At 43.6% G+C, this 22,950-nt stretch overlaps 1 protein-coding gene across 2 annotated transcripts in view; it reads right to left on the bottom strand.

Moving 5' to 3' along the window:
* The window catches only part of CACNA1B (calcium voltage-gated channel subunit alpha1 B), a 471,028-nt gene that overhangs the window by 108,694 nt on the left and 339,384 nt on the right, over positions 1-22,950 (bottom strand). Inside the window, exons 17-18 of one of the 2 annotated variants that reach the window (XM_084649843.1) lie at positions 16,460-16,522; positions 4,263-5,084 (exon numbers count right to left, since the gene is read on the bottom strand). In XM_084649843.1, the coding sequence (XP_084505969.1) occupies positions 4,263-5,084; positions 16,460-16,522 (885 nt within the window). The remainder of the gene's footprint in view (positions 1-4,262; positions 5,085-16,459; positions 16,523-22,950) is intronic. The other variant, XM_084649844.1, reaches the window with a different exon arrangement.

The following is a 22,950-nucleotide window of genomic DNA, read 5'->3' as shown; positions in this document are numbered from 1 at the left end:
CTGAATAATGACCAGAAAGGGGTTTAATGTGTCACTTCTAACACAGCTGCCCTGCCTTAGTGAAGCACTGCGAAAGCAGCAGGAAGTAGGAGCCCAGTTGCTAGTGCAAGACATGAAGCTACAACCTTCTAGCCCATACATGAAGTGCATCTCATGGAGTCACGCAGATTGATGAGTTATGTGCTATAAATGGCTTTCGGGTGTATTCTTATATTTCAGGCACTGTTCAAAAATCTTTAAGAAATTGAGCCTCAAGGGGACTCTGGGCACCCAAAATCTATATTTGCCTCATGATACGGTTACAATCAAACACATACCCTTGGGGCAAGAAGTGACTTCAAGCCTTAGCCAGTCTATGAAGTTTCCACCTTTTCCCCGTAAGTGTCGCCTTACATTGTTAAGTAGTACAACGGAAGAGACATTTTGGCTCAGGATAGTTCCTGGGTTACTCCCAAATGGATCACAAACAGGAAGAAAGAATAGCCTAAAGAGATCGTTAACGGTGAAACTAGCTACCGCATCTGTGCAGAAATCAATCCCTGCAGAGATTTCAACTGCACAAGCTCACCAAGCTCTGAAGGTCTGGAGCACGTTTATGTGATATGCTGTAATAGCTTGAGAGAGGCGTGAGTGGCCAGTTGATCAATCACATGTGTTTTTAAAATCCCCTAAGTGCTTATTAGTGGAACCCCCATTTTAAGGTGCCTGTGAACATCTACTGAGGAATCAGCGTGTGATGGAATCAGGGTAGTAAGTGGCTATTGTGCTTAGCCTAAGACACTCAGACATATTCAGCTTCAAATAAAATTCATTTACAAACTACAACAGGAATTCACATGCACAAAACTGTCAAGGATCTGACAACAGCGTAAATGCCCTGGGACATGAAAGCGGCCTGGATACTGCAGACACACAAGGCAGGATTTTGATCATCCCTACACTGGTGTACATCTGAAGTTTTCACAGAAAGGACTTCATGGGGATTACTCTGTATTTGTAGCACTGTACCTGAGATCAGGGGGCCAGATTCTGCTGTTCTCATCTGCAGCTGTGCCGTGGGAGGGGAGGCAACAGCCTTTCATAAGGGCCAGACAAAATGTCAGCCTCTCTCTGCTCCCCTGGGGGTGTACAGTGCCCAAGAAAAGGTCGGGAAATAGACCGCTGGCTCCACTCCACTATATACAGTCCCCAATGCACACTGGGGAACTCCAGGAGACACCCCTACCTTACTTCAGGCACAAAATATCTCAGAATATGGCCCACTGAATATGCCCACCCTCCTGTGCACTGGCTGGCTGCCTGGAAACCCAGCTGCGTTCTCTGGGCTAAGCGGAACAACATTCCATCCTGCAAGGGACATGTTCCCTTTTCACAATTTATTAAAAAGGGATTTCTCCCCACTGCTCCCGATCACCATTGAAGAGCACTAATTTGCAATGCCTTAATGAAGCATCTCGCCTGCTGATGTCAAAGTGCTCTACAGGCATTCGCTAAGGTAACCTCATAACTCCCTTTGTGGCAGGTCAGTGTTACTATACTCATCTTACAGAGGAGAAAACAAAAGATCCCTCCTATTCTCAGCCTGTTCTGGCACAGGATAGTTTAGCCCTCTGAGGGCTGCAGCGCTTTGGTCTACTGTTGGTGGCTCTATTTAGCATGGGGGTTCTGAGAGGCCTGTGGCATGCAGGAGGTCAGACTAGGTCAGAGGTTTTCAAACTGGGGGGTGCGGAATTTATTCTGGGGGTTTGTGAGAAGCTTTAGGGGGGAAAAAGGGTACTGTGCACGTTTTACTCACAGCAACGAATAACTAGCAAAGCTGATTCCTCCAGACATACGGGGTCCTCAGATCTCGCTGTGCGTTTGTCTCTAGAGGCACTGTGCATTTCAGTGGATTTCTGCGACGCTTGCCTAGCGTTCTACAAAGCGCCTGCTATCTGTACGTTAATCCGTTTGCTGCAACGCGGTGCGCAGCTTTCATCCTCAGCATCGACCACACTCGCAGGTTTGCTTTTGCTATTACATTGGATCGTTGGCTCTGTTCGAATCAAGGCCTTACTGTTCTCAGTATTTAGGGAGAGTCGCATGTTGGTTTGTTTGTTATTGGTATATGTACTTGTGTGGTGGGGAGCGGTGCACAAATGACTACAGACACAAAGAAGGGGGACAGGATCGAGTACGTTTGAGAACCGCTGGACTAGATGATCTGGTGGTCCTGTCTGGCCTTAAGCTCCACGACTCTGTGAAGGTACGCGATGTGCAATTGTGCACTAAGCCTCTTGGAGGCGTAGCACACAGCTACATAGCCCACAGGGTGGGAGGCTAACGTGGCCAGACTGGATGTCTTTTTAAAAACTACGTTCCAGCTCAACCACAAGTCATGCACTTCACTGCAGGAATTACTGGGTGAAATTCTACGGCTTGTGTTATGCAGGAGGCCTGGCTGGCTAGTCCCTTCTGGCCTTAAAACCTACAACTCTATTTGTACCCTGCTGATCCTGGGCTGTTCTGGGGAGTCTGTGTGACCCCAACATGACTTAGGCAGCCCTAGGGGTTACCAGTTTACGCAAAGGAGAAACAGAACACTTTTATTCCAAAATCAGACCATCCACACACAGACTTGTACCAATATACCATCAGGTATGAATTAAAAGCCATTTCATTATTTTGATGTCAGTTTGTGCATAGAGCAACCCTGGGACAGAATGGGTTACAAGTCTTAAGGCCTAATTCTCCACTGCCTTGCAACAGCTGCAGCCTTTTGCAACTCTGCAAAGTGCATGTAAACATTACAAATCAGAACAGCGTTGTTGAACACTTTGCACAGGTGTAAAAGACTGCATAAGGCACCAGGCAGTGGAGAACCAGACCTGCACAGAGAACTCTGCACTGCAATCAGGAGGTGTATGTCTACCCATCTCCCAAATGCAGTGTAGAGTCTGAGGAGCGAGGAGGCACTGATGACACAAACCTTAACATGGCAAACACATGGGCTGGTTCTCTTCTCACGGACACAGACGTAAGTCACGAGTAACTCCACTGAATTCAATGGCACGACAGCCCATTGGTGTGCCACAGAACCGAGAGCAGAATCAGGCCCATAGCGTTTGCATGCCTGTAATTTCACCCGTAAACAGATTCACCTCCTATGCTGTCAATTAGCTCTACAGCCTTTAAAATACAGCCTAGCTCTTCCCAGAGCGGAGGTGAGCTTATGGCAGTCCAGCGACAGTTACTTTGTGTAGATGGTAGCTAACATATCTCCATTGAGAAGGGCAAAACCCTAGTACCGAGACACTTTTTACATGCACCGAAGCTGCTGTGCCATTTGGGGCTTATTTTGCCCCATGCAGACCACATGACATTCTAGAATGATGTATTCAACCCTAAATATTAAAGAAGGGCAGCCCAAGGCAACTAGACACCCCGCAACAGGCCCCCAGACTACACCTTACAACACTGCCATGACAGTGCTGTAGGCCATCAGAGAGACAGCGTGAATGTATACACATTATTAAGGAACAGCTTGGCTCCGTGAAATGCACAGGGCATGGAAAATGTGCTGGTGTCTGACAATGACTTTCAGGCCACACTCAGCAGTCAGCTTTCTGCTCCACCCCAGACATTTTGCCATGAGGAAAGATGGAAAATCGGTTGGGAAGAGGAGACAAAATTGCTTAGATTGCAAGGCCTTTGGGGGAGGGGCCATCTTTTTGTCCGCATTTGTACAGCACCTAGCACCCTGGGGTCCTGCTCCATGACTAGGGCACCTACATGCTACAGTAACACAAATGATAAATAACAACAGTAACAACACTCTGCTAAGTAAATACTACAGTATGATACAATCGTAGTCCAACACTCTGTTAAAAGCAATTGGGTTCAATTCATTCTGCTGGTGCAACCATGAACACGTATGCCATGCTGGGAAGCTAGCCAGGAACAGGAGCCCAATCGTGCAACTCTTCATCAACCCTCCCTCTGCCAGAGGCCCGAGATGGGGAAAGGCTTAGGCCAGGCCAGGCCAGAGATATCCTAGCTCAACACCACTTCAAGGCAGCACTGACCAGAGGAGCTCTGACCAAATTTTAAAGTTGTCCTGCAGGGGGAACAGCCCCTGTTGCCGTGGGGTGGGGTGGCTGTGTCCTCTTACCCCTGTGGGGGTTCGCAGCCCACACTGCTATTGAGAATGACTGGAGAATACTGCAGTGAACCCCCCCACAGCTGCCACACTAACAAGGTCTGTGTGTGCAATGCTGACTTACCTGGGCTGATGGTTCTTAAGATCTTTCTCCCCAGCCTCTCCTTCCTTCTCCCCATTCTCCTTCTCCACCGACTCATACGTCGACAGAGCTCTGTGCCGGATCTTGTGTCGTCTGTGGGGCTCTTCCCCATTCTCTCCTTTCAAGCCAGGATCGCCTTCCCGGTTCCCTGACCTTGACCCTCCTCGGTGACGTGAACGCCGCTCGCTTCTGGCACCATTGGCTGTCCCGTTGCCTTCCTTTGCTTGCCGCTCCGCTGAGTGCCGGTGGGTCCGGTGCCGCCGGTACTCCTTCTCAGCCCCTTCTTCCACGGAGCCCCGACGATGGTGCCTTTTGCCCCCTTCCTGGCTTCTGTTGCGGTCACTTTTTCCTTCCTTGCTGCCCCCCTCTGCCTCTTTGCTGCGGCTCCTGTGCTGCCTGTGACGTTCCTCCTTATTGTTTGTGCCAGACTCCTCGTTCTCATCCTTGGCCACGTCGCTCTTCTCCTGCTCTCCCATCTTGTCCTTATCCCGATGCCGGTGGTGCTTCCGTGGCACTTCTGCACTGTCGGCAGAGGTGGCCTTGGCCTGCTCCGTCTCCTGGACGTCCACCGGGCTTAGCTTACCGACATTGTTCCGCCCTTCGGTCCTTGGCTCTACCACCAGAGGCCGATCCAAATGGGTCTTCATGTCTGGCCGGATGTGGAGGGTGGTAGCATAGCGCACCCGCTCCTCCGGGTCGAGCTCATTGTACAGCGCCTCACAGCTGGCCCGGAAATTGTGCATCCGGATCTGGCTGGTCCTCTGTTCCCAAACGGACTTGGATTTGGAGGAGTTCTGCTGTTTGCTGCAGAACAGAGGAGAAAAAGACAAGGAGATAGTCAGCATCAGGTTTGGCTCCACTTCTCCAAAAGAAATTTTAAAAGAAAATGTAAATTTCTAGTGGAGACAGGGAATTGTAGGGTTGAGCCAAAGAAAACACAGGGATGAAGATAGAATGACTAGCGGAAAACACATGAGCAGATAAAGCCAGTGGGGTCACCAGAGTGCTAGTGACATCTCCCCACACAACTGGTACTATAAGAAAGGGCTATTTTGATTTCTAAAATATGGCCATCCCTTGGTCTAGGGGTGTGTACAATTACCAAATTAAAGCCACTTCTCCTGAAAATCCTAAAGGACCGTTGTAACACTCCAAATTCCACCAAATCATCCACTGACCCCTTCCCTAACCAACAGTCTATCCCTGATCACCAGGGCAAGCCTGGGAGAAAGACTGAACTTGGTAGTGCAATCTGAAGCTCAGCAGATTTTGGGTGCTGGGGAACAGAGGCAGGAAGTGGAATCCATAGTCAAGGAGCCCTCACCCAGAATGCCCTGCCCCCAGCCTTCTCCCATTTCAATAAAGAACATGGTCATTTGAGCACCCGAGACAATCTGAACTATCCCATTGGCGCATGGGGAGGAGAGGTAGACGCCGATATATCCAAAGCCCAAGGCACATGCCAGTCATTACCAAAGTGGCACTGATCTCAGCTGCCACAGGAACAAGTCTGTCAAAAGTGCACGTGAGACACATACAACTAGCCTGCACCCGTCACAAGAGGATCTGGAGGGTGATACAACACAGATGGGATGAGGACTTCTTTATAAGCACATAATACCAGCAACCGCAGCCTTGCCAATAAGGGCATGCCGATACATACTCTGCCTAACCACTGAAGCAAGGAGAGGATATACTCCTGTTGGTCTCTTTTAGTTAAACCGGACATTCTAAAGATTTGGGGTCCAATTCTGCTCTCATTTGCAGCACTGAGGAACCAGAGGAAGCCCATTGGATTCAAGGGAGTTATTCTGGATTTTACACTGACTTAAATAAGAACAGAACTGGCCAATGGTTCCTTCACAAAAATCCCTTTGCCAAGAAAGGAAACGCTCTCTTCCCTCTCAGACACCGATCTGCAGCTCTATGGTGTAATCTCAGTTGGGACACAGGATGCTAAACAGCCCCGGTCAGGAACATGAACCCCTGCAATGGGACAGGAGATCTGTGAGGCTGACTGACCGCCTTGGGAGAGGCTGTGGAGATAGGAAACCAGAAGTGTTTTCTTTACATTCATTTGGGTCTGCTTCAGTGACAGAACAAACCAGAGTGTGAGTTTCTGTGACTCAGACTGGCAGTGTCAGTCACCATTCTCAGGCCCTATGGGAAGCAGCGTTCAGATGGAGTTATGTCATGCCACGGGAGTTGTCGGGAAAAGTTTGCATCTCAGACATCTGCTGCATTTTACTGAGAGTGGTGTTGGCTGGTTTTACTAAAAAGAGGCAAAAACGTATGTAAATATTCACTCGGAGGGGATGAGGACAGTCAGACAGATTAATCTGATTTGACCACAAATCAGAACGAACACAGCTGATTGCTCAGTTCAAATATGAAGGCTTCTCTTTTCTTGGAAGGAGCTTTTCCTGTAGGGTGAGCACATTTTAAGCCAGTGGCCTACCTGCTTAGTGGATCATTTAAAGTACTGCTTGCTCTCAAAAGGAGCTAGAAAAGGGAAAGCATGGAAAGCCCTCCAACTATTTCCTGTAACTGACAACCCCGAGCGTCTGCCCAAAGATACCCAGCTGGCAGAACCTTGCCTCCTTACGCGTGCTGGCTGACATGGGAATTTGAGGAGTAAGTGTGGGATACTCAGTATGGCTCAGACACCTGCATTGCTCTCTCAATTCACAGCTATTTAACTGCAGCCTCTACAAAAGTAGTTCAAACCTCGGGCAATTCTCACCTGAGGGGCTGGCAATTTTAAAATCAGGACAAGCCACCTTCGGGCCCTGCCAGCAGAAGCTTCCCGGGAAAGGGACCACACCAGAGCATTTCCTGACTGTCTTGGGATGGCTCCATCAGCTTGGGGGCTGCAACCAATGGTCCGGGGGTCCCCCGGGACAGCGGGGATGGCTCGTTCTGCTGTGTGCTTGGTCTAGAGATACTAGAGGTTTGCGGAAGCTCACAAACAGGGTCGTGCTAGGGAGAGAATCTGTCCTGTGATGCTCAAGCTCAGGGAAAACAGCAAGAAAGCTAGAGCATGATTCTGTGTGTTTCTATGCACTGCGTTTCATTTCCTGTGTGCGCTCAGCACGAAGTTGCTGAGCTGATACGGTTCGTTCGATTTTAAAGCCCTTGGGGCAAGGACCATTTTTAATTCAGCGTCTTGTGCAGCCCAGACCCTGCTGTCAGCACGAAAACAACACATAGGGATGATGTGTTAATTGGGTGACAGCCCTAACGCTGACTGATGTGCTCTATCCAGCCACGGAACAGAAACAGCTCAGGCGGCAGCACCGTGCACTCCCCCACACGCCACCCTTCCAGCGGGCTGCAGTCCTGACGTGGCGGGACCATCTCCAGCGGGGAGTTCTGTCTTTGTGACCCATGCAGCCCTTGGCCAGTAAAGTGGACAATCAGTGCAACGGTGGTTGGTTTCTTTGTGATGTAACCTCTCCTGTGGCACTTGGATTGAGACCCCCCAATGTATTCCACACAAATTCCTAAAGCACTCAGACCATGGAGAGGGGTGCCAGGTAAAAACCTAGACAGACTGAGAGTCATCATCAAGTAGAGACTTTTGATTCCTATCAACCGAGGCTAGATTTGAATCGGTGAATGGCTGTGCCATTGAGTGGTATGACTTCCTACCTGTGTGGCTAATGAAACTTTGAGAACATGCATGCGGGAGCAGAGGAGCCGGGGTTGGGCCGCGCCACTCTGTCCCCGTGGGCGGCCGGGATGGATCACCACCAGCCCGCCAGCCGCTACCAAGTGGTGAGTGACCGGAGATTTCAGAGGCTTTCTTTATGGCTGCTATCCAGTTACAGCCCCTATATGGTGGTGTTTGCAGTAGGGTTTGAGATCTTCCCCTTGTGTAAGTTTCAGGCCAGTGACCTAGTAGTGCAGGAAGCATTTGCTCTGGAAATGGCAGTGTGATTTGTTTTTTAGTTGTTTTTCACATGTATTAAGAACACAAAATAGTCATTTAAAAAATGCAATTATCTCAGAGTTGCAAGGTGTTCCATTGTGTTTGGACTATGGACAACTGAGAACTGAAGCTGCTGCTAAGAACACACACCATTGGGAACCTGTAAGAGCATAGTAATTTGCATATTAATGAAGTCTATTTTGCAAAATTTGCTTCCTTTACAGGGACAGCAAAATTACAGACTCAACAAACTTTTCAGAATCTCTAAATACTGAGGTCACATCATTTACACTGACAGTTAGCAAAGGGTGACACCCACACAAAAAATCCATTGCCAGCCACTAGCTTTTGTTACTAACAAGCCAAAGAGCAAGAGAATTACTTAGCGGTGAGGTTTGGAAGTAATGATTACATTTATTTTATGGAACGAAATGAAAAAAAAAAAAAGATAAGCAAAGACACTATCTGCAAAGTTTTAAGCATGCCCGCAGTTAATCATCACACCAAAACTAGTCAAGAACATCAGGAGCAAGTGATGGTGCATGTTAGGGTCTTGGCTGGGAAATGGGAATAAGGAAATTGAATAGTTTGGTCCTTCCAGGAACAGTATTTAGAGCTTTTCAGAGCAAAAGCTCAAGCAGCTGGGGGAATTATGTACTCTCCTTGTCCGATTAAATTTATCTGATTCCTGCTTTTCACATGTTCTCACAGTAACTGAAATATAGACACATTTGAGTGATGCTTCTCTGATGTTGTATTTCTTCAGAGAGGAAGGCTTTTGAACTTATTCACCAGACTTATTTATGGCACAATAGCAATGTCACCTTAAGACAAAACACAGGATCATTCAACTACCATATGAGGATACAGTTCATGTGCGTTGCACACAAAGAATCGCAGAAGAGATGGGAAAAAATCTAGCTAATGAACAATTATTCCCTCTAACACATTCTCTGGTGCTTTGTCAAGTTCAGTTTTAAATGACTCAAGTGATGGGGGTACCACAAAACCTTAGGATACTAAATATAGCATTAGCAGCAGATATGTCTATGCTGGGTGTGAACTAAGCACAATGGTTCTTTACAATAATAAGTGCAACTATGAACTCTGTGATCACATCTTTTGATCTTTTGGTACTGTTGATCTGGTGCTTTAAATCAATAGCTCTCCATATTATTCCTTCTGCAGACCTCCTCATAAGAGGAAAAAATTGAGTCATGATCCACCTCTCTTCCCCAAACTCCAATGTCCACTGTCTTTATTCTGTTCCCTACCAACAAAGCTCTTCAAATTCTTTATAGTGGTATCGCCAATATACACAGCTTTAGTTCCCCAGGGCCTGACATGACAAAACAGATTGGCAGATATTATGATTAGTGGATTTTATTGCATAACGCCACCAATTCTACTTGGCTTCAGAGACTGACTACCAAACAATAAAGCAGTATCTATAATCAGATCATTTACATCTCTCTGTACAAAACAGACATTGTGTCAAATAAAACTGATGTTAATCTATCAGTTTCCTGACCGGTGACTCCTCTATTTCCTCATTAAAAATAATATAAATGAAATATCAGCCAATCACAATCTAGATTATTCAAGAAAGTACAGTGCATTCCTTTTTGGTACTTTTTAAAATCACATTTAAGAACAAGTAACTTTCTTATTGCCTAAGGCATTTTTATCACAGCCGTTTTAGAGTGCGGCTTTTATGTAATGGACCATTACCTTCCAGAACAACCGTTTTATATAAACCACTTGAATAAAAACGAATAAAAAATCATACATATTTTCTCATTGACATCTTTAGGAATTTTACCTGAGTATAGACTGAATAAAAGCTGTATAAGAACTCCAAAATTTGGCCCTATATGTTTAACATATCCTAGAAAAAATATTTTCTGATTAGAGCTGTTGGGGAATTGTTTGCTGAAATGTTTTTTGATGAAAAACACGATTTCCGCAAAATCAAAATAGGAATTTTTTTTTTTAGAGAAAATTTCAATTTTGCCTAAATGTCTTGATTTTCTATGGAGAAAAATCTAACAAGTATTTCCGTTTGCTCTGAGTTGACCCGAACTGAAACATTTTGGTTTGTTAAACCCAACGGAAACATTTTTGTTCCTGTGAGTTCAACACTAAAACTCTGCCCGCCTCAGCTCCTGCACTGCCTCTTGGGAGTTGTAGATTGAGTGTCTATGGGCTCCGCTCTCTGGCTGGACCATATCTCTTATGATACACCACAGTCTCCTGCAGGTTGAATTGCCTTGGTACATCAAGGGAGTCCTACGACCATGGGACCTCACAGGAGATGTAGTCCAGAGATGCCTTCTAACATTATATGAGCATCAGCCCATTGAAAATTACAATTTCTGTTCTGTGAAAAAAACTGATATTGCAACTTTTTGTCTGAATTCAGGACAAAAACAGTTTTTGAACATTCTGATTTGTTACCAGCTCAGATTCTCTATTAAACTCGTATTGGAAGCATATAAGTGATTTATGAAATGGCTTGAAAACGATCAACAATGTCAACTTCCTGGATCAACAGAGACCAATAAATACAGGACCCTGACTTTTAGTATTCTCATATAAAAATGCTCTTTCACTTTCTAGCTCTTTGGAAGAAAACAATTAATATGCAAATAGTGGCGGTGAAGGGCACTCAGTTGGCTGGTAGTTCTGGGGGCTAGGGTCTTCTGTCCAAACAGCAGTTACAGCCCAGGAAGCACAAATGCTGACTTATGTCATGCTGCCCTGTCAGCATGTCTTAGCCCTGGCCTGGAGCGTTTGTTCTCCATGACATGTTCAGTTCTTGGTCTCGCTGCTGAAACTGCCAACAAACATCAAAATTCGTGCTAAGTTTTGATAGCGGTTTTTCATATAAACTAGATATTGTAATGAATCAGCTGAGTTGTCAGAGGTCAAAGGAGGCCACTAGGGTGAATGAATTAAGTAGTACATTTGCTGTTCTTCTCTCTACTGCCTGGAGGGTGATAAGTCAGCAGGGGTTGGAAGGCTCTGGGGCAATCAGAGGAACTGCCAGATGCTAGAACCTATAAGGTTCATCAGCTGAAGTGGCTTAAACTCTTGCCCTATTGCCACTGTACACTAAGCACACTTTCAAGTACTGTACCAAAACAAGTATTGTTGCACCTCAGTAATCCAGTGACCCCATAGAGGAGAGGATTACAACAACCACCTATTGGATGATCCACTCCATCTCTTACGGACACCTATCCACTGGGAAGAAGAAAGCAAGCCTCAACTCATTTCATGCAGGCTATCGAGCAATCTTTAGATGGTAACAACTTTGGGTCATTATAGAGCCGGGCTTTTACGGATTGGTAAACTAGAAAGGAAAGCTCTAGTATTTCATTATCAATTCCCTGAGCCATCCAGTCTCTCCAGAATTTCAATTTCATAAGAAGCAATAAACCACACTACAGTGCAATTTGCTAGAGCCTCGAACACCAAAATGAATGGTGTCATCCATTTCACTAGGAGGGTGGTGAAACACTGGAATGCGTTGCCTAGGGAGGTGGTGGAATCTCCTTCCTTAGAAGTTTTTAAGGTCAGGCTTGACAAAGCCCTGGCTGGGATGATTTAATTGGGGATGGGTCCTGCTTTTGAGCAGGGGTTGGACTAGATGACCTCCTGAGGTCCCTTCCAACTGTGATATTCTATGATTCTATGATTCACATCTTCAAACAGCCAAAGAGATGATGCAGTCCTCAAAGCCAAAGCCTGTAGCTCTTTCTCAAGCAGAACTTCTGTTGAAATCAGTAGGAGTTTTGCCTGAGTAAGGAGGACTGCAGGATCTGGATTCAATAAAATGCACCATCATGCATGCCACGGCCTATTGCTCTAATACACGGAGTCTTTTAATTACTCAGTGTCAGTATACACTGAAGCCTACTACTTTTAGCAAATTCTAACCTCAAGAGAACTCCAGAAAATATTTATTAGATACCAAGTCACCACACTCATACCATATTGAGTAGATTTCTCTTTAGACCTTGTGATTTTGGTACCATTGGTATACACAGTGATAAAGTAATTGCATACTAAGTAACAAATTATAGGGGTGAAAAATTCTTTACTAAAAGCAAGTTAAAAGTGCACTTTTCAGCCCTGATTCAACAAACACCACATCTAGCTTAAACATATTGAACGATCCAGTGCACAGAAGTCCTCCTAAATCCAGTCAAATGACATTTCCTTTTCAATGTGTTGTTTTCTCTACATCACTCGTTATAATTTCAACAAGACTCTTCAGCGATTATTACGCACAACTGCACAGCCCACACTGGGTTCTGGCTTAAATCCCGGAACGCATAGGTTCTGATAAGAACAAAACAATTTAGTTCAATGAAGCTTTTTGCTGTGGGAATGGAGATAAAACAGAAGACATGGATGGTGAATTCAGGCAGAAGCAAGTGATATGGGTGAACAGTAATTTGGATGGCAAATGAGGACCAGGGGATATTAAAGCTTTTTTATTTCCCTCCTGGATGGGTGCTGCAGAATCATGCAGTTATGGCTTTAACCAGAGAAGCAATTGCTCCAAGAACATCAACTTCTTTTAAAGTCAATGGGCACTGACTGCATCCATGGGCAGAATTTGCCCTAAGGCTTAAATGTGACACAACAGCAGTTATAATTTCCCAGCTAGATTTCCAAGACGCCTACCTAGTGTGCCCACTATAGCACTTTAGACTCATGTCCTCCTTTCCTCCCACTCCACATACCACGTGCTTAGATTACCACGTGAGTCCACTGCAAAGATGTCACTGATCACAATCACTGTTGTAGCTGTATGTTGAGTAAGTAGCAGTGTTGCTTAGTCAAAATTTTCAGCCGCTGACTACAATGGGAACAGCAGGTGCTCAGCACCTCTAAACATCTTATTTAGGTGCCTAAATATGGAGCTACATGTCTAATCTCAGTGGTAGCAGATGACAGAACGAGGAGTAATGGTCTCAAGTTGCAGTGGGGGAGGTTTAGGTTGGATATTAGGAAAAACTTTTTCACTAGGAGGGTGGTGAAGCACTGGAATGCATTACCCAGGGAGGTGGTGGAATCTCCTTCCTTTGAAGTTTGTAAGGTCAGGCTTGACAAAGCCCTGGCTGGGATGATTTAGTTGGGGATTGGTCCTGCTTTGAGCAGGGGGTTGGACTAGATGACCTCCTGAGGTCCCTTCCAACCCTGATATTCTATGATTCTAATCTTATAGGAACCCAGGATTGAAAATGTTGGCCCTTTCTTTGTTTGATAATCTACAACATGTCTTGAGATCACCCTGTCTTTTATGTCTGGAATGAGACTGATGCATCATGGGTGCTATTACAAACAAATAACTCTAATAAAAAGAGAATCCCAACCGAGTGAGTAACTGCATAGTTTGGGACTCAGTTGCCCATCTTAAGGTAAATAGAATATGTATAACATTGATCATATGTTACCCTAGATACCTGTGACTTGGGTGATTGAAGGCACTTTGTCTTTGAATTATACCTGAAGTAGAACTGTGCACTTAGCTGTGTGTTAACACTTTACAAAGCAGCTAGTTGCCAGTTTTCAGCATGCATTTTATGCCAATGATAACTCACTTTTTAGAAGAAAAAATAATTGTTTGTCTATGTTTAATTGTTTTTTCTTCCCAAGTGAACCAAACATGGATTTTTATTGGTTGCAGTGTTTGTACCATACATTCATTACAACACGAAGGTTTGAAAATTACATCAGAAGGTGACTCACCTTAATATCTTTTTGTTAAGAAGCCACCTGAAATATTTTTGTCCTGATTTTCTTGCCACTTACAATTTTCAATTGAACAAATTCCCGTAGGACAAAATTAAACACTGAATACTGAAAAAATATCTAAATCCCAGTGGAAATTTTTTATGTTTCCAATCAGTAGCCATGAATTCTCAGGGCCTAATTCTTAGTTATATTAAAGCCACTTTCCATTGCGCTCACAATGCAAAGCAGTGTTAAAGTGGAAGTAAGTTTTATTTGTGCTTTACATGACTAGGGCATGGCCTTAGGCCCTGTCTAAAAATTATTCCCCTTTGTACCAGTGTAGCTAAAATGTTTGAATCCCCATAGAGTACATGCAATTATCCTGATATAAAGGTATCTTCTACCAGTATAAGTATTTTCACAGTGAAGGAGAATTAGCTACAAGGCACCTTTATACTGGTATAACTGCATCCACACTACGCGGGGGGTGGAGGGGGCAGTACTGCCTAGTACCGATTTAACTGTTTACATAGAAAAAACAACACCTCTAGCCAAAACAGTTATATTGGTGTAAAAACTGCATGTAGGCCTTAGTGTAACTAAGAATCAGGGTCCTTCACGTTTCGTTACAGAGGGGATTGTATCGGTGCAAACTGGATACTGGAAATCCTACATGTGACATATAACTAGTGATAGCTGCCTATGGGATCCAGTGAATTGTTTACTCAAACAAGTATTTTGCTGGGGAAGAGCACTGCCGATCCGTATAGAGAAAGAAATGCAGACTTAGCTAAACTTTCAGAATCCTAGATCTGCCTTACACACAACAGGCCTGATTCACATGTATTGCTCTGGTAGTGTGAAGGGGCCTTGATGTGGATATAAACTATATCTGCACCTGCTTTAAGGCTCCACTACGTGACTGAACAGGTGTAAAGTGGCTTTAGGGTCAATGATGCTCCCGTGATTTGTGTCTTTGTCATTCAGATTCAGTTTTCTAAAAGTGCAGCCTGCCTCTGTCTCCACAAGATGGGCAATATGGGTCAAATTCAGAGATAACGGGCCTGGTTCACATTTACACGAAAGCTGCTTTACACTGCTCTGGTGCAGTTTTAAGTTACACTGCTGGAGTAAAGTCCCACACCAGCACAGAATCAGGCATAGACTCAATTCGCCACATCCCCTTCCCTGACAAATCTCCGCCTTCTTCTCCCTTCCACCTGCCTCCCCTTATACTGCAAGAGGCTTCCAGTGTACTAAGCAACAGACAGACACCACAACTGGTGAAGGAGGCATCACAATCCTCTCCACCAACTTTGCACAGACAGTGACTCCCCCTACAAAGGGGGAATTTTCCAGCATGGCACAAAGTGAACAGAGATTGGAGAAACCAGTCCAAACATCTCTAAGTTGTCCCGGGGCCGAACCGGACCTGAGATGCCATTTGGAATCAGGGAGTGGGAGGAAGGGGTAGAAAGGTGGTGGAAAGCCTTCTGTTTTCCAACTGCTCAGGCACACTGAGCCCTACTATGACGCACCTGAGGATCTGGCTCTTCGTGTCTGAACTGCACTTACTTGTCTGCCCAAGAGCATTACACCGTAGAAAAGTAACACAAAATGATAAAAGTATAAGCCAGAGACACTCAATGAGTTGATGACGTGGAAGGGATCAAAGGTATTTTCTACAAACCTGCAACGTGTACCTTTGAAGCCTACTCATGATTCACAATGAGTCCTGGAGAGGGGGGATTTTTAATGGGAAGCGGGTGGAATGGCTGACGGGTCTACCACCATGTTTGAGAAATTCTAGGATACATTGGAGCTTTAAACTCAAACTCCAGGAGGGAGTGGGGGAGCGTGTCTGCTCATTATAACAAATTTCCAAGGGTTATTTATGCAGAGTTTTCAAACATTGTCCCATTTGAGTCCTGTTTCCAGAAGCTGGACCCCTTTGAAACTCTCCCATTCTAGCTTTCATTTTAAAGAGCACGCTCATGGTAGGGCCCCATTCTCCTCCTGAACCAAAAGTGCAAACACTAGTGGAACATCAGAACCATTAGCCCAGTGTATAAATAACACAGAGGAAAACAATAAAAGTGAGAACAAGACAGGCCACAAAACAAGGGAAGAGGGCAAGGAAGAAAGTAAGAGGGAAAGGAAAGGAAAACTACTAAGTAAGGAAAGGACAAAGAGAAGGGCAGAAAGAAGAAAAGGGAAAAGAAAAAAAGAAAGGAAAGAAGTGGAGGACTTCACACCCAATGTACAAAACACTACAGAGTTGCTCACGCTCAAATCACAAACATTATATGGCACTGCTGCACACCTTCCAGTCCTTCCACCGTATGTTGGCCTGGAGGTTTTCCACAATGATGTGAATGACTTTTGCAAAAAACAAGGGAAGTGGGAAGGCATCGGGAGGGTGGGAAGCAGGGAGGTTTATAAATATATAGATATATATCATAAATCCATTTACTGAATATTGTAACAGAGAGCAACTCACGGTGAATTTACGCTGGAGACTGACGAGCTGCGAGATACAGTACCTCGAGTTTGCTTTACAAAACTGCACATGCAAAAAACAAAAAACAAAAAACAAAAAAAGGTGAGAAAATAAAGAAGAGAAGAGAAACTATAAAAGACATCGGGAGGAGACTCATACAGGCTGTGTCCTATCGAATGCAGGCTGCAGCGTGCATCTTGGAAGGAGCCCGGGCAAGCTTCAGAAAGTGTGGAAGCCACAGAGACATCATCTTCTAGTTAAAAGGAAAACAACTGGAAAATCAAACCGGAGCCAAAAGAAAATATAAAAAGGTGAACCAAAAGACACAAAATGATAGTAAGACTTTATGCTGCAATATGCTGTACTCACATAGCCAGAGTCCTCTGCACAAGCTACCGTCAGAGTCCCAGAGCAGAGGTCTTTGTAGAAACAGGTGGAGTTTGCATTTACAGCATGTACTGCAATGATTCATTTTGAACTAAGAGAAGGACACAAGGCCACCAATTCCAACTCAGGTTATCGTAGCATCCATGGGGTAGGGGAAAAAGGACCTAGCCCTGAGGATATACCATTCGCACGGGCAACAGGAAGCATGTCTGTGTGTCAAACATGGAAGTAAAGAGGCATTTGTTCACATTTTATTTGGTAGATTTGCCTCCATTTAACACACGTGACTGCCTAAACGGGGGGGGGGGGCTTGAAATGCAGTAGCAGGTGGATTTGACAGATTAGGGGGCAGTTTCTGCCTGTTCCAGCACTTAAAGGGAGACTTAGTTCTAATTTTAAAAATAATTCTATATATTTGTTTTTTGCAACATTACATTGTCTATGGACCCCTCCCAGGAGGTGGAAAATATAACCCGTCCTCTTTCTGAATTTACCACTTTCAGTTTAAACACTGATTTATTTCCATTGGATTTTTGTGGGTTTTATTTAGCTAACAACTGGTGCTATAAAGCCAGAAAGCCCAGATGATAGGAAAGTGCACCTAAGAAGGAGATGCGGTTGGAGGGGAGAAAGCAGGATGAACTGGTGAAATTTTAAATATATACATTACAAACCCACAGGATATTAAGTAACAATGTATTATAAAATTAAAAGTAGACCAAGGTGAAGTGTATGTATATATGACACTACCTTATAGGGGCTTGGATAGCTTGTGTGGGGGAGCAATCATTAAAGACACTTACTTGGCTTTGCTTGGAATAAATGGTCTTGGGGAGCAATCATATGGTTATTTTGCCGTAACTTCATTATTAGTATATTTTATACTGCACTGAAACAAACAGGAGGATTTTTGACCCTTCAGTACTTGCACTCAACATTTTTAAAGGGAAATTATTGTTATGGGGTTACCAAAGCTGGTACTCCTTTATTTCTTGATTTGGCTGGACGCTGCATCCACAGGATGTTGAATGAAGCCCCCAGCAAAAATCCTACAATTGCATAAATGTTTAAAGCCTGGGTAGAATGGCCTGAGCAAACTAGGCAGAAAACTTATGATAGCAGAGAACGTACCAGTCATGGCTTCACTCGTCAGAGATTCCGGGAAAGGAGAACCAGCACTGGCAAAGGTGTTTGTGGAGGCATAGGGGCAACCTGAAGCATTTTAGTGCTTAAAGCACATCTCAAAATCCCTTGGCAAAACACTTATGCTTATCATCATATTCCTCATTGCCTCATTTGGTCCAGTGCAGGATGAAGGCCCCACAATGATGCTGCCAAACATCCCTGTACTTGGCCCAACATGACTCCGCAAGTCCTGCAAAAGGGCTCCCAGAGGTCCATTTCTCTGTCTTCATTGCTGGAATCCCTGTTCTGCAATATCCATCGGCTAAATTCATACTGAAATCACACTATGTAGACTCGTAGGGCAAAGACAGCCTCCTTTTTCAAAGCGAAGTGGAGGAGGTATTTGAGCTTTGCTTGCTGCTACTTACCATGAGAGAGCGAGACCAAGAGAGAGAGAGAGTCTTTCTGGGCAGCTGTTTGCTGATTCACAGTTACATGACAAAAAGGGTAAAAAAGCAAACTAACTGGAAGAGTCACAGTACCCCACACACCAGCACATTCAGGGAGCAGGAAGAGGGAAGAAATGACAAGCCGGCAAGATAAAAAGAACGCCTCTTCTAGTCTATACGTCATCATACACCGAACTTTTTATTTGCTAGTGATTCAGGCATATTTCTTGCAGGGTTCTATTGGTTACCAAGAGCCATGCCCAACAATGACTGTAGAACAGACCACAGAGTTCCAGAGACAAGAGGAAATAGAACAACCCGCCCAGACCTTCATCCCCAAACCTGTACAAAAGGGACAGATGACCACTAAGAAGTGCTAGTGAAAGATGGAAGTGTGCTACTGTACCTGCTCTTTCATGTACTGTCTTTGGTATTTTAACATCACATCTTTTATTTATTTACCAATTTGTGATGAGTTGGCAGCACCCTTGGGTCAGAGCTAGCAAAGCAATTGGTAGGGTTTACCTGTGAGCAGGAGGTCTTAGCTGAGCACACAAGTAAAATGCCTTAAGCAACTACATAGGGGACCAGCAAAAACCCAACACCTAACAGAGTGGGTTGATAATTGGAAAACACAGAGTCATTTAAAGTGGTCAATTACGTGGTCGATCCTACAGACAGCTCTTAGTGCGGGATTTGGCCTGTATATTCCGCTACAAGGAGAAACTGTCTCCTTATCACTCCGTACAGGGCTAGAGCCATCATATCTGGGGATTCCCTCTCCCATCAAAATCTCCAGCTGGAGACCTGCTGTACAGCAAGGGATGCTTAGACTCTTGGAGGCCAGCTACAACTCAAAACCATTACCACCTTGAAAAAAAAATCACTCAGTGTGACAACTTAGGCACAACTAATTTGCAGGTTGTTATAAATTTAGTAATTTGACTGCAGTTGCTATTTTAAGACTTTCCCCCAGAAGAGTTTGAGGCAGACCATTGGAAACACAGGAATAAACAAACAAACAAAAAAGTTATTTATTTTAAGCACAAGTTCTGCCTCAGTCGCCTCTGAGTGCCAGTGGTGAAGTAGATGTGCTTGCGTGGGACTTCAGATTCCTTTATGGGTCATAACGTGTCTGTCAGACTGGCCAACTGAACTGCGAACAGACCTGGTGCATCCTTTTGTTTAATGCAGCCCCTTTTGTACATGTCATTGGTGCATCTCTGGCTGGGAAAGAAGAGGTGGAGGGGGAACTCTAAGGTGTGGTGTTTGGGACTGAAGGTTTGTGAAACAGCAAACTTAACGACAAAAAATTACATTTTGAAATAGGGGGGTTGTGCCTTAATCCTCGGTCCGGATGCAATGCACTTCTCTGGTGCCTCTCACAGAAGGACTCAAAGTGCTTTACACACTGACTGATGAAGCCTCATGCTCCACAAAGTTAATAAGTCACCACCCTGTTTTCCCCACCGAGACACAGAAAAGTTAAATGAGTTGCCCCAACTCCCATCATGAATTAGTGACAGAGCAAGAAGCAAAGCACTGATTCCTGCCTCCCAATAACGTGTTCTATCAGCTAATGAACCCTACAATTAAAGGGGAATTCCCCTAAGATGGGTTTCCCCCTCTCTCCTCCATTTTCGCCACCAAGGAAGCTGCACCAATGGCTTGTTGTATCGTCCCATCTGTTATTACAGTAGCTCAGTTCACGAGGCTGAGCAATTAAAATACTATATGAAACCGAGGTTTTCAAAGGACGACTCTGGGTAAACTGAACAAACCCAAACTCACCTCAAGAAACAATAAAGCAAGGAAAATGCTCAACAGAAAAAAAAAAATCACAAAACCAGAATGAAAAGAATAAGCTAAAACTAAAATGTCAAACACAGATTAAAAAAACATCTTGTTTTAAAACAAACATCCCAACAGAAAAATGTCCCACATCAGCTTCAATCCTGAAAAAGAAAATAATAAGTCTATTCAGGATAGAGTTCACCAGGTAAAAAAAGCCAAGTCATGGCTAAATCAATCCACTCCTATTAGCCCTTTTTATGGAGTAGAAGTTGAATCACTGACATCCTTAAAGATCAACAAACCAGGAGCTACAAACTGACTGTAGTAACTGACTTCATTGCCTCTCCCAGTTATAGATGCAGAATTATAATATAGCACCTTCTAAGTCAGTTATCAGACAGATGATATCCTTACTTGACTGCATAGATCAATAAATTATTAAAACAGTTTCAAGGTGCAGTAGTAGGACTTCACCATCTATCAACCACAAAATAATCCTTGCTCGCACTGAATCCTATGCATCTGCAAAATTCTAAAATGTTACTTAATACACTGAAATTAGGTTGACCTACTAGAAAAGAAACTAACTTTTGTAGCCTAGAAAGCAAGTTCGGTAACTGATTCAGTAAGCTGAATTCTTCCTGGAGCTTAGCTGTTGTTAAATGAGGTTATTTTCCACAGCAGAGCAAAAAGACAAATACAGACAATCACAGGCATATAGATACACATATACACCTCCACATACAAACAAATGCACAATATATATACATTGCAGTAATGCATGAGGATGGCAAACTTGGGTACGCTGCCACCCACTGTAGTGTAAATGCACAATAAGGAGTTTCCAAAATGTAGACTTTGCTAAGATGAGGAAATAAGAGTGAAGAGGGTTAGACGAAGGGGTGCAGGATTTGCTCCCACTGAAAGCACAAATGTTACAAAACTGACAAGAAATAGCAGCAAAGCAGCAAGCACAGTATCTTACTGTTTAAACACCAGGGAGGGAAAATAGAAATGACTTTTTACCAGACTGAGCACCCGGAAGGTTTTGCCACCTCTGTAGGTTCTAGGAACCCAAAGGACAGGTCCACCAAATTAATAACAAATCATATTAAGAGTCAAACCACAATATTAATTGAGAGCCATTCTGCTAACATGAACAACATTACTAAGAAAACACTTGAACCATAGCACTATCTCTACAGAACACTGAAAGAAAGAGAGAGTTATTTTAGTTGACAGGCAGAGGGACTTCTGACGTACATTTTTATAATATTGGTTTATATTCAGGTAATCAGTTATGATAGAAATTCATTTTAAAATATGCTTTTTGAAAAGTAAATTTAAAAGAGAAAAATTCAAATAAAGCCTCTTTTAAAAACAAAGACCTAATAAAATTATAAACACAAATTTCAAAGAAAAAAGTTCAGTGCGGATAGATCACTCAGATCCTCTGTTCCATCCACCTCTTAAAACACCTGTCACCAACCAACAATCCACCCACACATCTACTTACCTTCTAACCAGTAATCTGTTCTTCTATGTGTTTATTCATTCAAACACCCATCTATTGATTCTTCAGTCTTTCTCCCAACCTAGTATCACACACTCGCACATGCAACTAAATCACAGTAGCCTGTGTAAGTATATCATGCTTCTATACAGCAGATACAACTTGTCTAGAGACACACTGTTGAGAGAATAAGTTCTACATTTCCAAATGTGGCCTCTAGTATTGCAAACACAATTTTGCTACTGCAGTTAAATGTGGAAACAATTAATTGCACCTGCAACTGCATTCATTTTATAGGCCTAACCATCTGAATGTACCTATGAAAAAGGCACATAGATGTCTGAGCAGATATAACTGTAGACACAACAAATAGTAACTTGCAATGTTGCACTTACATGTAACTGTAGTCACAAAACTGAACGTGTGAGATCAAAAACCAGATCAAAGTCTGATGAAAAATCAGGGACTAAAACTATTGTCAGTAACTAAGAATCTGCGGTGAAATCCTGGGCCATTAAAGTTGATGGGAGTTTGGGGTTCTAAGTAATCTTCACATATACAATCACTTTATAATAATAATAGAATAAACAATGCCATCTTATATTTTAAAATTACAGTACATAGAAGTACATCAAAGAAAAAGAGAAACTTTTCTTTTGTGAATTCTTTTTGAGGCTGGCAAATCATTATAAGAAGAGAACGATCTATGATGCTAACCATATACGTATTCTACAAATATAAATTGCAAAAAAAAAAGCTAAACAGATTAAGAATATTCTTTTTTTTTTTTCAGATTTAGTGAACAAGTTTCATATGTGCCATTGTTGCTGCAATAACATGATTCTAGATTGAATACACACTAATGAAGGCCTTATGAGATGGATTTACATTGGGGAAAATATATTAGAAAATTGTTCAGTTAAATAGGGTTCTCTCTGGACTACAGATATTTTGGAATACAATTGGACAGGAAATTATTCCAAATAAGTTTAGGCTTCCCTGATCCTTGGAGTAATTTCCAGCTGCCCCTTTCTGAGGACTGGAGGCTGTCGAGAAATACTTGCAGCTCCCAGCAAACAGCAGGGCAGTCTTTTTGACACAAAGATACTCAAACTTCCCCATGAAGTTGCATAAACTTCCAGAATAATTGTGTGTGTCAATCAGTACATTTCAAAACGTCTTCATTTTCAAACACAGGCTCCCTAAGAAGCACAAGCAAAATG

The sequence above is a fragment of the Lepidochelys olivacea genome, assembly GCF_965140295.1.
Source record: "Lepidochelys olivacea isolate rLepOli2 genome assembly, chromosome: 16".
NCBI classification, from domain to species: Eukaryota; Metazoa; Chordata; order Testudines; family Cheloniidae; genus Lepidochelys; species Lepidochelys olivacea.
This window is presented reverse-complemented; position numbering and strand designations above follow the sequence as displayed.